At 35.2% G+C, this 17,959-nt stretch overlaps 1 protein-coding gene across 3 annotated transcripts in view; it reads left to right on the top strand.

The window, feature by feature from the left end:
• The window catches only part of ssp3 (short spindle 3), a 383,163-nt gene that overhangs the window by 22,151 nt on the left and 343,053 nt on the right, over window positions 1–17,959 (top strand). For all 3 annotated transcript variants that reach the window (XM_069826376.1, XM_069826375.1, XM_069826377.1), the window contains exons 5-8: window positions 1,000–2,382; window positions 4,208–4,439; window positions 6,305–6,926; window positions 12,143–12,308. In XM_069826376.1, the coding sequence (XP_069682477.1) occupies window positions 1,000–2,382; window positions 4,208–4,439; window positions 6,305–6,926; window positions 12,143–12,308 (2,403 nt within the window). The remainder of the gene's footprint in view (window positions 1–999; window positions 2,383–4,207; window positions 4,440–6,304; window positions 6,927–12,142; window positions 12,309–17,959) is intronic.

Below are 17,959 nucleotides of genomic sequence, written 5' to 3'. Positions count from 1 at the left end.
ATTTCTGTGACACTCTATGTGCATCTTGCTCCTTAGTGGAAACACGCCGATACATCCCACAACATATCATTGCTACTTAGCGACAGCGGGATGATACAACCCACAACATATCAACATTGAAAAAATAAATTCAGTTTGAATATTATCAGTGTATATGCATTACAGTAAAGATATTACTAATGTCTTGAGCAGCCACATTCTATGCAATTGCAGGAATTCTGCACTACCCTGCCTTCCCTTTTAATTCAAAGATTGCTGTCCTTTTTTAAAATACCTAATATATGTGTCGTCAAATTTATATAAATAAATTTAAGTGTATAATTTTAGCTGTTTATATTTTAATTCTAACACTGCTGTCTCCTTGTAGGGTACCATACCTATAATGAAATCTAATTTGCACAATGATATAATTTAGATACAAAAGTTTAGTTATCAATATCTTAATTCTAACATTGCTGTCCTCTTCTGATGTACCTATAAAATTCCCAAAAAGAGTATTTTAGAGCCTACTTTAATATTGTAAAATCTACTTTAAGTGTCTAAACGTGCTTTTTTAGAGTTAAAATATCCAAAATACCCAGTATGAATAAACTCATTGAATAACTTTGGTGTTATGCACGTAGGCAGATGCCAGCCACTACTTTTATGTCATATATCAAAATCAAAATGTTTTTCAAATAGCTAACATCCTGCATTTAAAAGTCTATTAAAGATTATTTAAACATAATTAATACTTTTTCGAGTCTATGTTTTTTTTTTTGGTACAGTAACAGCGAGTTTTTATTTTAGATGGTATGTCATACTGACCCATACCAATCCAACTACAGCACTGGCTGAGCTATAAATAAGTTTCGAGAAAACGGGTCACTATCTGCAACTACTGATTTCGTCATCGTTGTTGTTGTTGTTATTGTATTACTTATTGATACTGATAGCACCACCACCATCACCACAACCACCAATGTTATATGAATAACTTTATCAATTTATTGATTTCAGATTCGCCCTATGTCGAATATGGAGACAACAGTTACTGATGATATAGCTGTTGCAGAGCAGGACAGCAAAAGTTCTTCAAACTCATCACCAGAAATTGAGAATTTAAAAAGGAAAACTGAAATATTATGTACAGAAACTAGAATATCAGATTCTTTGAAAACGGAGCTTGCATTTAATGCAGATCCTGATAATTCTACAAAACAAAATGATACGCAAGAAGACAAGACTATATTAAATGATGCTTTTAGTGTTGCGAACAATAATACTGCTACTATGGATCATGTTATTCCTCAAAATAAGTTGTTGAACATGAGCAATGTAAATAAAACAGCAGCTAATATTGTTTCAGATGAAGATGCTTCATCACATGTAACTGATAATGGGTACAATCAATGTATCAATAAACCAGTTAAAATTACGACAGATAAAGATACAATTGTAGAAAATAAGAATGTTGATGTAGATTATAGCTTGGAAATTGCATCTAACACAGAAGTAAGTGCAAAGCAGTCAGAATCTCTACTTAATGCCACGGTAGGTAGTATTATTTTAAGTACTACAACTCCGGAAACAAATAACGTGTGTGATACAGGAGACTTCAATCTGAAAATGGAGGTGGAATATGACAGAAACAGTACAGAAAATGAAAAAAATAATAATAATGAGAAAAGTGATACAGTTGACAGAACAGAAGCAACTGGGAAGGAAAAGAAGATAATTAATTGTGTAAGTAATGACAGTGAAAAGTTAAATGATTTAGAGAAGTCAAGAATATGTAATGGTTTTGTTAATAATCCTTTGGTTCAACCTGATGTTCCTGTCGTAAATAGTGCTGAAATGGTAGAGAATGAAAAGAAAGAAAATCAAGTGGAGAATGATCATGTGAAAATTTGTGAAGATGAACCAGAGGATATTCCTGTTATGGTTCATCAAGCCTCTCAGACAGACTTAGAGGAATGTGTAGAGGATTCTGATGGTATAAGATTTCTTTCCATTCCACAGAAGTCTGTTGCCACTGTCCCTGCAGTTGTCAACAAAGCCACACCAATAGCCAATGTAGCCAATAAAACTGTGACTGCTGGAAGGTCACCAGTAGCCCCACCACGTGCAGGAGTTCGAGCAGTAACTGTGACACCAGCCATCAGACCTCCGCTGTCTGCAAAACCTGCCTATGCAGCAGTTTCGAGACTTAATAGTCCAATTAGTGCTAAAATTCAAACTCAGTCCAGTTCAACAGCTCCTAGAACTTACAGCAGTCCCCGGCTTGTACGAAGCCGAACTTCCACCGATGTGAGACCTCCTGGCAGAGGGAGTACCATAAGAAAAGTGGAGCCAGTAACTGCTGTTTTCAAGACACAGAGACCAGCCTTAGCAGCAAGACAGGTAGGAAGAAAATGTTGTCTGAGCCTATTTAATGTATATAAATATCGTTGATGTCCCATATAGCTAAGTGGCTTAACTTCGTGAATTAGTTAAATTAATTACAAAAAAGTGTTATTACTTGGAGGTAGGTGTGAAGAGAAGGTTGTCATTAAATGTGTTTTATTAATTATTATAAAATATCTGGAACAGAATACCTTGTCTCTTTGAAATCTCAGTGAGGAAAATAATACAGTAAATTAAGAAAGTCTTTGATACACTACAAAAACTAGGAAAGGTAATCTTTTTACAATAGGTAACAGCACATTTTGGGTTTGATTCCCAGTGGGGTCTGAAATTATCTTTCCCTGGGACTAGGAGAGAGTTCACACCTGTGGAGTAATGGTTAGTGCTGACCACGAAACAGTGACCCGGGTTTGAATCCTGGCCGAGACGAGTTATCTGATTGAGTTTTATCTGGGGTTTCCCTCAACCCAATATGAACAAATGCTGGGCAACTATTGGTGCTGGACCCCGGACTCATTTCACCAGCATTGTAGTAGTAGGTATCACTGGCATTATCACCTTAATTTCATTCAGATGCTAAATAACATGAGATGTTGATATAGCGTCGTAAAATAACCCACTAAAATAAAATTAAGAAAAAAGAAAGGCTAGGAGAGGTGGCAGTGCAAATCTTCTAATCACTAGGTTGTGCACCAATATGCCTGGGTTAAATCCCAAATCTCTCCGCAGTGAATATGAAGAGAAGGTATATGTCACTGTTGATAGTGATTCGTTTGTCAGACGGGGACGTTAAGCTTGATGGCCCTCTTGGTGCTATTCGACAGGAGAATGCTATGTGCTGGCACTGGGTTTCCTCTTCTCCCTTCCTCATCTTCATCATCACTTATTTCCTACACTGTTACACAAAGACTTACATGTACACTCACCCTAGTACGTGGTACAACTCTCCATAGATACACGTCATGTACAGTGTGGCCCGATGAAATGGTGTGCAACTAGAAAATGGGTCACAGTCCTGTCATCTATCTGCAGTATGCAGAACCTGAATTACATAAAGTGAAGTGGGTAGGCATTAGCTACGTACATACACACATTTTAGAGTTTATGTGAATGAAAAAGAATGTTAGGTACATAATGGAACCTGTCCTCCTATAATACACAGTGATCCAGAAGTTGCTGATGAATTTCACTCAACTTAAAAACTGTTGAAGATATGAACATGCGACTTTTTTGCATTGCAGTCATGAATTCGAAAAATTGCCATGCTCTCCATCTTGACGTGGATTTCTTTACTTGCCTACAGGATGTTTATGTGGTAGCCCAGATCACATGTAACAAATTGCTCAGTCTTATAGGGTTTGACAGCAACAACTTTTATCAATTTCACTATGCTGCCATCTAGTTATTGCATAAGAAGTCACGTTGTAACTCTCATTTGAATTGCATGGAGCAACTGTACTTCCATCTGGCTGTTGTTTGCATTCGACAGTGGTGATCCTGATGGTTGTTCTCGTCCACGTGTTACCGTTTTTAACATGGGGATAGTCAATCTGTTATATACATATGTGATCAGGGGTTTATTTCAAATTTTCATATTTCAAATTGTACATAGAAATCGGAGGAAAAATAATGCTGTTGCTTTATACTTCATACTTAAAACACTTTTAAACTGTTAAATGTAATGATGTGGACAACCTAAGGACAACGTAAGGCGAAATTCTATTCTTGTAACAGTTTTGAGCTTTGAGAATGCATAGATATAAGAGTGAATACACAAAAAAGTATACAAAAAATTAATTTGTTAATCTGTTGTTTGTTTCAGTGTCGTCCAGGTGGTCAACAAAATGGTATTGTGTCTTCAGTAGCTCCCAAAGTTGAAAGTATTCCAGAATCGGGGTCTACTCTGGATAGGAGAAGTGGTTCGAATTCATCTCTGAACAGTTCAGCCTCATCGGGTGCACGTAGCTGGGCAGACAAGGTGAAGGGTACAGATGTGTCACAGACAACAGTATCAGTTGAAGTACTACCAAGGACAGGAGCTGGAAATGAAGATGGTATGTTATGAGATTTTAGGACGATAGTGATTGTGTTTAACAGAGGACTTTTGAGTGTTCACTTTGTATTGAAACTAAATGTCTCGTGACCAGAATTTTGTACGAAATGGAACTATAAAAATTGGAGATTTATCCTTTGAAGAGGTGGAAAAATTCAAATATCTTGGAGCAACAGTAACAAATATAAATGACACTCGGGAGGAAATTAAACGCAGAATAAATATGGGAAATGCCTGTTATTATTCGGTTGAGAAGCTTTAATCATCTAGTCTGCTGTCAAAAAATCTGAAAGTTAGAATTTAAAAAACAGTTATATTACCGGTTGTTCTGTATGGTTGTGAAACTTGGACTCTCACTTTGAGAGAGGAACAGAGATTAAGGGTGTTTGAGAATAAGGTTCTTAGGAAAATATTTGGGGCTAAGAGGGATGAAGTTACAGCAGAATGGAGAAAGTTACACAACGCAGAGCTGCACGCATTGTATACTTCACCTGACATAATTAGGAACATAAAATCCAGTTGTTTGAGATGGGCAGGGCATGTAGCACGTATGGGCAAATCCAGAAATGCATATAGAGTGTTAGTTGGGAGGCCGGAGGGAAAAAAGACCTTTGGGGAGGACGAAACGTAGATGGGAAGATAATATTAAAATGGATTTGAGGGAGGTAGGATATGATGATAGAGACTGAATTAATCATGCTCAGGATATGGACCAATGACAGACTTATGTGAGGGCGGCAATGAACCTCCGGGTTCCTTAAAAGCCAATAAGTAAGCAAGCATTTGAGAATTGTATATAGTCAGGACAAATTATTAATATGACCTGAAGGATCACATATTTTGTTACGCCTGGACCAGTTGTTTGGAATAGCCAAGCATAACGACCCCAACAGATAGCTAACTGTACAGCTCTTACTAATTTGGCCTGAAGATGGAATATGTATGTAGTTCCAAAACATTGAAAATGTTGAGTTCCAGCTTACTATGGATTATCCAAAAGTCTACTTCTGAAGATTGTATATGTTTTTAACATTATTGTATCAGTATCAGTGTGGGTAATGAAAATAAATTATGCATATTTTTGCACTGTGATAACTTATATAATGTGGATATTTCGGCCTTTAATTTCAGTTATTAATACGAGAAACTCTGCAATTTGTTGATAAACATTGATACAGTAATGTTTTATATTTTCATCTGTCAGCGATCAGACTTGAATGCTGGACTTATGAAAATTAAATGTGCATATTACTATTGCAGTCAGTATTTTGGTAGTGAGCTTTTATGATGTACCTTTAATTATGAAAAATTGCTGCATTTTATTAATTGAACAAAAAAAATAGTCGTCGTAAAAACATATTACTACAAAGTTGATATGATAATATTGTCATAACAAGAAATGAAATTGTTCCTTTGGCCTTTAATGATAATTCCTGTTAAAAGGAAAAAAAAGAAAGAAAATCACTTATAGGAGAAAAGTTTTCTGGCCTATGAGGCCGTGGTCCATTGGTTGTGTGACCAAACATTTCGGTCACTGCTACGGTGAACATCTTAATTGGTGTAGATTGCTGATGCGGCTGGTTCTACTGCACGTGATGATGAACCAGTGCGTGTGCAGTAGAACCAGCTGCACCAGTAATCTACACCACTGAAGATGTTCTCCGCAGCAGTAAACGAAATGTTTGGTCACACAATCAACGGACCACGGCCTCATAGCCCTGAAAACTTTTCTCCTATTGACGCTGGTCGTGAGAGCCTACACTCGAATATAAAATCACTTATACTTTAAATGTTTTGTAAATATTGTGATAAGAATTTTTATGAATATTTTTCTATTTCTTATATTTTGTTTATCTTTGATTTTAGATGACATGCAGGGTTGGGAAACGGTAAAGAGCAGATCTCGCTCACGTATATCACCAGCTAGTAAAGTAGAAGGATTAGTGTCATCCCTCTCACGCAGTGCTGGCAATATTAAGTGCCGTCCCTTGGAAAGGAAAGGAAGTGTTAGCATGGCTTCACGACCGTATGCTGCTAAATCACGTTTTCAGCAGCCAAGTGCTGCAACATCACTTCCAGCATTGGCTCTCTTAGAGGTAGAGGTGCGGCCACCTTCAATCACAGATGGCAAGAAAATTTCTGAACAAAAGAAAAGTTCTTCTTTGACAATGACACGCAGGAATAATACCAATATTGCAAAGCTGAAGAAAGATGTTAAAGACATTAATGAAGGTAATAATAAAAGATTGCTAAAATCTATAAAATCACCAGTGATTCAAAATAAGAAAATCAGTGTTGTAGGAAAAAATGAGAAGCAGGTAAAATCTGAGGAACACATGAATGAAAAAAATGTTTCAAAAGTCACATTGATCTCTGAGAGCATTGGAAGCACAAAGCAGGGATTAGAACATTTAGAGAAGAAAAGGAATATGAAGTCTGTGGATATTAAGAGTAAACTTATAGAAACCCAAGAAGAAAAGCTTAATAGGTAAGTAGTAATGTACATATGTATAATTTTTATTGGCAACATCCTCTGAACTATTTAGTATTTCAAATAAATTACTAACTTTTTATGAGTTCTGTTCTTGCCTACATATTTTGTCTCTAAATACTTCTGTGTTGGAATTATTTAATTAAATTAAATCAGTTAAATTCCTTAAGGTTATGTGGAAGTTTGTTCTTCAAAGATCGATGCCTGTGAATGTACATACTTTGTATGCGTGTGTCTGTTGTTATCAGTTTCAGTCTGATTCTTCAGAACTCTTGCATGTGCTTATATAATAATCTCCTATTCATTACTCAAATCTGTGACTCTTGTAAATATAGAAATTTGAAGGGAGAAATAGCTGCTGTGTTATTTTATGGTTAATCACTAAGAGTTTTGTAGTACTTATCAACATTTTGTTCAGCAGTTCCATGATTCATTATTCATTATTGTAGAGTTAGTAGCAATATTGGTGAGTGAAATGCTTTTATTAGTAGAAGCACTATTTTACTTGTAATAAAAGTGGAATGAGTGAGTTCATAGTGCCACCATTCCAGATTCTTTGTAGGGCTATAGATTGGCGTCATATAAAGTAACATAGTACTCCAATCTCGATCTTCCTTGTTGTTCATTGTTCATCTGTTTCCCTCTTATTTTGTCTTTCATGCATAAATGTGTTTTTCCTAATATAGACTTTCATAAAAAAAACTGATCCTGCTGTGAATGGATTGAATCATTAGCATTGCTGGGAATCTGCTTTTGGTACAATCAATCAATCAATCAATCAATCTTCTTAATGTATCCAGCTGTTTGCTGACAACATAAAATCCACTATAGTCCACTGTAGTCTGTTCAGTTTTTGTTTTTCACGAGAAATGAGTGGTATTTTGATTGGTGTTCATTATAGATGGCTGTTGCTAGTAGCCAGAGTTGGGGTGTAGTCAATATATACTGTAGGGCTGTGTCTTCTGCAACTGGTACTGATGATTTTAATTTGCTTCTGTTGTGGTTTATGGATGGACAGTATAGAAGAATGTGTTCCAGATTTCATCGTGATTATTACACCACAGACAAGTAGGATTATCAGAAATGTGAAATCGGTGTAGGTACAATTGAGTGACAATGTGACCTGTTCTGGCACTTGTTAAAATGTTTGAACATGTCTGGGCAAGTTTTTGTACATTTCCAGGTCATTTGGTTTCTTTTGTACAGACTGTAAAATTTTTCCTTTGTCAGAAGAGAGCCAATTGTTGATCTCTAGGTTTGTAAAATGAGACTTTACTGAAGCAAAAGCACTGGATAGAGATATCACTTGAAGAGGTCTTGGTTGCAAATATGTTGCCTGTTTTGCAATATTATCGACTTTCTCGTTTCCAGGTATACCACAATGTCTAGCATTGAAATGTTATTTCCTTTTGGAGTTCTTGCTTTTGGTGCAAGAATGAGTTGAATTACTCCAATGGCGAGAACAACCCCATTTAATTAAATGTTACACTAGGGTGTCCTTCCATCCCGTTTTTTTTCCGGGATTTTAACATGTTTTAATAAAATGTCCCTCTTCCCAATATATATTTGGGAATGGTCAGATGTCCCCTTTTTGTGATGATAATGCTTTGCCATTGTATTTTACACTACGTTATATTTTTGTTTTTAGTTTACTGTGCAATTATAGATTTGAACACTAGTAAATGCCACCATGAAGAACTATTTAATTTATGACCTTTTTCTTTTATTATCATATGTTGATAGCACTGGTAATAATTATGTTTATCAGTTGTTGATCTGATTGTAACAACATTCGTTTTCATTCTTCAGGGTGCTACAATGTGTGAATATGTAGAGGTGTAGTGCGAATATTTTGAAATTTTGTTATCTATAAATATACCGAAACGAAAATGTAGTTTCAACAGTTAAATATTGTCAATCAGGTTGGTTGGTTTATAATGGCAGAATCTGAAGATTTACTTCATTTGTCTTCTGGTATCCCAATAACATTCTACTATGTTGATGTATTTATTTATAGTTATATATTATATATATATATTATATATTTATTATATATATATATATATATATTATATATTTACTGTTATTTCTGGCGTGACTCCTCCTCTTTGCTTACGCCTTAGAAAGTGAAGGCTCTATGAAGTCTAGGTAGATATTATCATTCGTTGCCGAGCTACTAGACAAGGAATCTATTTGCCGCACATTAAACATTATCATGTCATAGCTTCTATGATAATAAATCGACTCTCATAGGAGCTATGACATGATAATGTTTAACGGTACAGCAAATAGCATCTTTGTGTGCTTTCTTTTAATGCCAACGAAAGAACTAAAATGGCAGGCAATTATATTCATTATTTATCGAGCCTTAGGTAGTGCATAATGTCATCAGCAGTGAATGACAAGACTCATACTTTTAAAATGTAGCCGACCTGCAATGTGATTGGCTGCCGGAAATAAGAGCGATGCACCTTTAGTTTGTCGCATTCCTGAAGATGGTCCTTGTTAGTGACTGTGTCCAGCTGGATTACATTTTACACACTGGCTACTTCAGTAGACTTTTATCTAATGCAGATGAGCTACAAGGCAGCTGTGGCCGGTGTTCAATTGGAAGATTGTTGTTAATTCTTTTCTGGTTTTGTTTTTGTTGTTATTTCAGGAGTCTTGTGTGTTTTTCCATATTTTGTTGTTTGTTATTTGTGAGCTGTCTTTGAGGAATTGTTCTTTGGTTCTTCTTTTGATTAGATTCTTTATTGAATATAGATTTATTGATGTTTTGGAGAAGTGAATGTTGGTTCACTTTTTAACCAATGAATCTGCTATTTTGTTTCTGTAATTCTACATGGGAGGGTATCCATTGGAAATGGATTTTTTTTTTTTTTTTTGCTTAGTTTAGTAAGTGTTTTGTTTAGTTGTCGTACTTCACTGGTTGTTTGAGAGATAGTGGTATTTATCGGATGTTATTGGTTCTAATGTTGCTGTGGAGTCTCAGAGGATTACTGCGTTGTTAAGTGCTTGTCTGTAAATCAGTTGTAATGCTGTGTGGATGGCTTTGATCTCTCAATCGAAGTTTGCCTTGTTTTTGCCAACTGCAATGTAGTGGATGTTGAGTACACTTCGGCACCCAATCTTCCATTTGTCATTAGTGAGCCGTCTGTATAAATTCTCAACCATAAGTTCGGTGGATATCTTTCTTCTAGTGTTGCTATGGCCATTTGTTTAAACATTTCTTGTTTTCTGAGATTCATATATTAATGTAAGGTCGACATTTTAAGTAGAGCCGGAATTTTAGGTGCTAAAAGTTAAGGATGACATTGAGTGTAGATGAATGGATGTGGTGCCCGTGAGGAAGGTTTTAAGCCTAGTTCACAGGAGTCCGATGTGTAATAATAGACAACAAAGTCACAAGGACTGGGCATGTATCTTGTAAACTGTGCGCTAATTTGTAAGTGCTAGTTAAGAGGATTAGAGACCTTTAACGGTACCAAAAGGAAAATACTGAATGACAAGAATGACAAACTATACCAAGGAACAGTATTAACTTTTAGCACCTAAAATTCCGGGCTCCAGTTATAAGACTGGTAATCTAGTGGATTTAGCATTTTGCTGATTGGTTCTAGTCCAGAGGGAATTTTTAGTTGTAAAATGTTTTGGCTGCTTTTCACTGGGAGTATTTGGGTTTTAAGAGAATAGTGTTCTGTGGTTTGTTTTGTCCATGTTGAGTTTGAAAAAGCTTGTAACTTGTTGCTTGATTTCTAATTGCATTGGTGAGTTGTGTGTTTAATGTTTTTGTCAATCAGTCTCTCATTCTTCAGTCTGAACATGTGAGAGTTTGTTTCAAGGTCCTTGATAAAAAATTGCATAGGTTGAGATCGTGCAGTCTTAGTGGCTACAAAATTATATCCTACCATACAATCATCCAACACATGGATGAAGTAACGAACATTGTTTGCAATTTGCTTGTTAGACTTCGATAATGTTACAGGTAATTGGTTTTGTGAACTGTTTCACAGACGAAACTCAGAAATTAACTTACAATGCAGTATGCTTTTTTGTTCTGACAGTTCGATCTGAGTTTTCTGTTATTTGAAGTGGCGAAGTGTGTGGAGGCCAATATTTGTTTTATTTACCAGCAATACTGATAATAGCTAATTTATTAAAACGCACAATAAAAATTAGGTTTTACTTATTTAATGACGTGATAAGAAAACAAATGAACAAGAGAGCAATATGAAAAGTTCATAGTGAAACCTTCTACTACTGAAAGTGTACAGTAGTATGATGCATTCTTGAACAGGAAAGTGTAGATACTGATGAAACTATTTATTCTTCTCTAAATGAATGCAACATCGTGGATGTAGGTGGATAATATGATTTAAACATACAAACCAGAAAGTTTCTATGTTTTGATATTCAGTAGTACTAGAAACAGAAACTTCCAATTGACATAGTGTAATTTACACATTATTGTGTGAAATCTAGTGTCAGAACTGTTTTGGCATTTTGTTTCTCATTCAGAACGTTCATATAAATGCACAAAATTGACTGGAAATTTCAACTTTGGCTCCTGTATTATTATTGGAAAGGGCTACAGAAATTAACTCTGGATTCAGGATACATGAAAACAGTTTGCATCATAAGAACCATATGATTTCATGGAAGTCTTACAAGAAGATACAACTTCATGCAGGATATGCTGTAGACATTGAAAGAAATCGAAACTACATCAAAAATGTAGATGTCCTATGACTGACTGTTACGTAGGTATAATTGCACATAAAGACATGGCATATGTGTATGTTTTTTATAATCTTTATTCACTGGATGTCCCATTACATTCATAGTAATACTACATTCAAATTTTTACATTTTTCTGTAAATCTATCCTTAATTTATTGTCCTAATATCATACAACTTAGTACCAATGACTAAATGCTGTTACTTTATAACATGTTTGTGTATGTGTGTGCATTCGTGCATGTGCGCGTGTCTGTGTCATATAGCCCTCTACAGTAATTCTAGCAGTATTCATAATTTTTCTGGTCATCATAAATATCACCATGATTCACATTGCTTACAGTCATTGCACTGTCCTTTCTGCTTCATCGTTCACCATAACTGTTACCATGTTACTGTTTTATAAAACGGTAAAATAAAGTGACCTATTTATTTGATCTTGATCTAGTTAATTGCAAAAATATTTTTATTTGCAGAAGAAATGAAAATGCTGATGATATAATTTTGGATGTTCAACTGGAAGATATTTTGGAAGAAAAAAGTTTATTCGATGAAGAAGAATTAAGAAAAAGTAAAGAATTGTGTGCAGAGGAGGAAATGCTGAGGAAAGAAATTCATGAATTGGAAACTACAGAAATTGAGGTATGTGTATCTCATGTCCATTTTCTGAAATACCACTTAATCCTTTTTAAATATAGCACATCCGTTAAGTTCCAGTACTCCGAGTATGATAATTTATTAATTAACTGTAACAGCTGTGGTTTATGTTGAGACATTTGGCAACTGTGTAGAAGATTACAACTGCAAACAGGTGGAATGATGTAATCTTGAAATTTAGCTAACAATTTATCATTTCACAAAGAGTCTTCCATGCCATTAGAGGGTATTTTTGTTAGAGGTATACTTCTCCTGTAAATCGTAACAGAGGTATGTGCAATGTAGAGTGGTTTCACTTAAATGGATACATCAATTGACAGAAAGTAGGAATTTGGCTGTGGAAAATTCCCTTGTCTTATATAAGGTACTGCTTCATTCTTAGAAAATCAGTGTTTGTTGTGAAGTATCATGTCAGAGGATTGTAGGACTACTGCTCTTTGATACCACAGTAGATGGTGCTGTATACCCAGATATTGCTCAACAGCTTGTAGCTTCCTTAAAACTTGATGAACGTGACTGTTGGTTTCAGCAGGATAGTGCAATGTGTTATACTTCTAATGAAATTATGGAAATGCCAAGAGGCTTCTTTGGTGATTGAGTGCACCAGTTTTTTTTGTGAGGTTACTTGAAAGTAGGGCTTATAAAGATAACCCCTGTATTGTGGATGGCAATTACACGAACAATGGAAATAATCACTCTCCAGTGTTAAGAAGTGTGTTGCAGGACATGTGCAGGCATATGAACTTGTTCTTGCAGGAGAAAGGGGAATATTTCCACCATGTGATGTTGTGAATGATATGGTCCATTATGTACCTATGTACAAATACGTGAAGGGAGAGAGGATGGGGAGAAAAAAAAAAAAGACACAAAATTTAAATGTTTGTATTTCAGTTGCTAATGATTGCACTTGAATGCTTCTTTCATGGAAAAATTTCCCAGTTATTGTAGATTAGAAAAGTACTGTAATACTTTTTGTAAGCCAGTGCATAATCACAGGTTTTTGCCCTGTAAGCCATTATGCTGTTACATGAATTTAGTACCTAGGTTTTCTCATTTGTTGTCTAATAATCTTCATTTGATTTCTTCCACATTGAACTCTCATTTAAGGAATAATACCGGTAATAGGTTGCATAACAAACCAAGATAAGATTTTTATTAAGCCTTTACATGAATATGACAATTTATCTACCTGTCAAATTGTGAAGAAGTACGTTTAGCTAAAATGGTCTATCAAGTGTGCAACGTTTGATTAGCAAAATATGAACAACTGGCAGCATTAGATGTTAAGTTGGAAGCAGAAGATCTCATTCTGTTCGTCTTCCAGAAAAGATACAATAAGTGTATGAATTGGTCTGTAATGAAGATGAAATTCCAGGTTCAAGTTCAGATATTCACAAGACAGCATGACATACAGGTATAAGTCACTGCTCAGTCAGAGATATTAGTGAATTCGATTTGGGATTAAAATGTTTCAAAAGGAATAATGTAACTCTATTAAAAGAATCCTATAGACAAAAACGACGAGCTAGAGCCTATATGCTTTACACATGAAAAACAATTTACTATTGAGGTTCCTAAACACTCAGAATTATAGAGTTTTTATACTATGACGAAAAAAAGATGATATTGAATTAGTGAAATGCTTGGGTGAAGACAAGAAAGAAATTCTATCATTATGTAACGAAATATATGAGAAAGGCGAATGGCCTGAAGATTTTTCAGAGACTGTGTTACTGCCAATACCGAAGAAAAATAATGCCAAGAAATGTAAGGAGTTGAGGACTATCAGCCTGATATCGCACTCGGCAAAGATTCTCCTGCGAATACTGAATTGATGTTTATATTCTAAGATGGAAGGACATTTGGAAGAAGAGCAGTTTGGCTTCAGAAAAAAAAGGAAAAGTTACATAGGATGCAATTGGAGTACTATGAACAATTGGCGAAAGATACTTAGAGAAGAATAAAGAAGTGTGTACAGTATTTGTGGATTTAGAAAAGATGTTTGACCGAGTGGATTGGAACAAATTGATGGACATTCTGAAGAAAATAAGTGTGAATTGGAAAGACAAGAGGCTGTTCAGTAATCTATATATTAATCAACAAGTCAAAGTTAGGATAGGAGAAGAAATGTCTGAAGGAAGTGAAATAGGGAGAGGAGTACTATAAGGATGCCCTTTTTCATCTACCTTGTTCAACATCTACTTGGAGGATTTGGTGAAGACCTGTTTTCAGAACATGGGAGGGGTAAAAGTAGGAGGAAGAAGAATAAAATACATAAGATTTGCTGTTGATATGGCGTTGTTAGCAGAAGAGGAGATGATACTAAGGGATATGCTACTGAAGCTAAATGACAGCTGTGAGCAGTATGGAATGAAGATAAATGCAAACAAGATGAAGACCATGCTTGTTGCAGAAAAATAAAAAAGGTAAATTTGCGAATTCTAAATGAGGCAAAAAAAAAAAATTTTTGAAGATGACCTTAAAATTTTATATATATACAAAAGATTTTATTTAAAATTTGCACATCCTTAATTAAAACAATAGAGCAAGTGAACAGCTTCAAATACTTGGGATGTACTGTAAGCAGTAACATGAGCTGCTGCCAGGAAGTCAAGACGAGGATAGCAATGGCAAAGGAAGCTTTTAATAGAAAAAGGAGCATCTTCTGCGGACCTCTGGAAAAAACTAAGGAAGAGACTAGTGAAGTGCTCTGTATGGAGTGTGGCATTGTATGGGGCAGAAACATGGACATTATGACGAAGTGAAGAGAAGCAAATAGAAGCATTTGAAATGTGGAGAAGAATGGAACATGTGAAGTAGACAGACAGAATAAGAAATGAAGCTGTGTTGGAAAGAGTGGGTGAAGAAAGAATGATGCTGAAACTAATCAGGAATAGGAAAAGGAATTGATTGGATCACTGGGTGAGAAGAAACTGCCTACTGTAGGAATCACTGTAAGAAATGGTGAATGGGAGAAGAGTTCAGGACAGAAGAAGATATCAGATGATAGACGACATTAAGATACATGAATCATATGAGAAGACAAAGAGGAAGGTAGAAAATAGGAAAGATTGGAGAAAGCTGGGTTTGCAGTGAAAGACCTGCCCATGGGCAGAACACTTATGTATGTACACCTTACAGATTATTTCGAGAAAGATTACATTTCTCAGAGTCTATGATGGTTTGTTTCCTCAGGAGTTTCAAATGGAGGAAAAACTAAATTACTATTGAGGTTCCTAAAAGAACTTAGAATGACAGAGGTTTTTTCTATTACGGTTAAAAAGATTCTACAATGGTTTCCATGGAAAATTCTAATGGAGGAAAAACTAAATTACTCTTCACTGAAAAGGGAATAAAGCTGAAAGCACAATTATACTGTAAAGATTTCCTATCTCAGATGCTTCCAGAAATAGAAGATATCGTGCCAAATTATTGTTTTATGCAAGATGGGCGCAATCTCCTGAGGCAAATTACACAATGGAATGCTGTACTGATTTCGTAGCACCAGATTTATGACCACTCTGTAGTCCAAATCTTGATCCTATTGACTGTTTTGTGTGGAGTCAACTGCAAAAGGCAATTTACTAAAAAAAAGTATTTGTGATAATGAACATTTAAAGCAATGTTTTGTTATTATTATTGAACATTCTTTCTGCTATAGCAGACTACTATATTAGGAAAATAACCAAATAAAGAACAAAATTAAGTATTTAGAAGTTAACCACAGAAGAAGAATTTTATAATTTTCGGAATAAAAGAAAATGGATGTGAGTACAGAATGGAAATGTAAGATTCAGTTTACAAAATGTGTTGGGAGATATTCAATTTAAATGTTAGTGAAGAGACGTAAAAGCAGCATATACATAGACTAGGCAAATACAGAAATTGCCCAATTCTAATTAAATATCTTAGCATGAGAAATAGAGTGAACTAAAAAAAATTGAAAGGAACAAGAATTCAAATCAAGCGAGACTTTAGTTATGACAAGAAGCAGAAGAAAATTACTGTTATCTTTCCTAAAAAAGGCAAGAAAAAAAGGACAGTTTGCCACAATAAGCAATGATAAACGAAAAATAAATGGGAGGACATACGATTTGGAATAATATAAAGGAATTTTGAAACTTCCGAATTGTGGATAAGAAATCATTCGATGAATGAAAAAAAAAAGTATCAGCAGAAGCACGAAATAAAGATGATCAAATGAAGATAATTGGAACAGCTGAGTTAAGAATATATTAACTGTAAGAAGCAACACAGGTCAGATGAACAGAGGGAAATCCTTGTATGAGCAAATATGCAAGAATCATCTTGTGGTAGGCAGATATCATCAAGGGCGAATGAAACATATGGGCAAGAGAGAAAAATAAGCAGAATGGAGAATTAATCACCAAGCATTGGAAGACTAGAACCAGCTTTCATGATAGTGCTGAGTGGAGGCAAGGCACCAATCGAATTATGCAAGAATCAGCAGTCAACGAGCAGAATGAAAGAAGGTGCAACAATCAACATGAGTCAAGAATGAGCAATAATGACGTGATTTCAAAAGATTATGGTATGATACAAAAGAGTGAAAGAAAGAGATGGATAAACTAAAAAAGGGCAATCAGGGAGGGGAAGAGAGGAGGTAGTGGAGCTAATGAATTACACATGAAGTCAATTGAGAGGATGGGGAGTTGGTGCAGAAGTATTCAGGAATGGGTGAGAAATGAGGGAGAAGAGGTTGTGAGAGCATCTATAAATTGGAAGCAAATAGGCAATGAAGGGGAAGAAGAATCGGAAAGAAAATAACCTTAGAAAATGGTGGAATATGACTAGAAGGCAGTAGTGTGTTAAAATATGTTTTAAGTAGGAAGTGGAATCTTGTGACATATGCGAAGAAAATTAATAGAAAACTGGACTAAGATAGTAGGATTAGATTACAAAAAAGGATCATTAGTTAAGGTTAAATGGAAGTAATATATGAGGCTTGTTATGACCAATAGGACTGATAAAAATGGCTACTCTAATGCAATTACGAAGGCAATGTCAATGAAAATTATAATTTAAGATATACTTATTAATAGTTACTTACAAATGGCTTTTAAGGAACCCACAGGTTCATTGGCTCCCTCACATAAGCCTGCCATTGGTCCCTATCCTGTGCAAGATTAATCCAGTCTATATCATCATATTCCACCTCCCTCAAATCCATTTTAATATTATCCTCCCATCTACGATACTTACTTTTACTTATACTTATTAATAAAGTAGCTAATAGCTAATAAAAATATGTTAATACAAATGAAAGTTATGGTGTGACATGTGTAGGGTAACGTGATGGTACACTATAAATTGTATGTAATCATATATACTGTACTCGCCAAACTTAGATGACCTCCCTCACACCACTTCTTATAGCAGTTCTGATAACTCAACCCATTGCTGGTGATTCATGGTGCTTGCGCCTATTTGTAACGCTGCATTGCCACATCTTACTAAGCGAATAATGGGGTAAGCAAATTATTTAAAAATAATATTTATGAAGTTTAACCTACATAAAGAAACTGCAGAGAGACGAAATTCTGCATATTTAACAGATTGTTTTTACTATATATATACTGTATATATACACGGAATAAAGTACATAAAACAAGGAA

Source organism: Periplaneta americana, chromosome 5, assembly GCF_040183065.1.
Source record: "Periplaneta americana isolate PAMFEO1 chromosome 5, P.americana_PAMFEO1_priV1, whole genome shotgun sequence".
Lineage (NCBI taxonomy): Eukaryota > Metazoa > Arthropoda > Insecta > Blattodea > Blattidae > Periplaneta > Periplaneta americana.
This window is presented reverse-complemented; position numbering and strand designations above follow the sequence as displayed.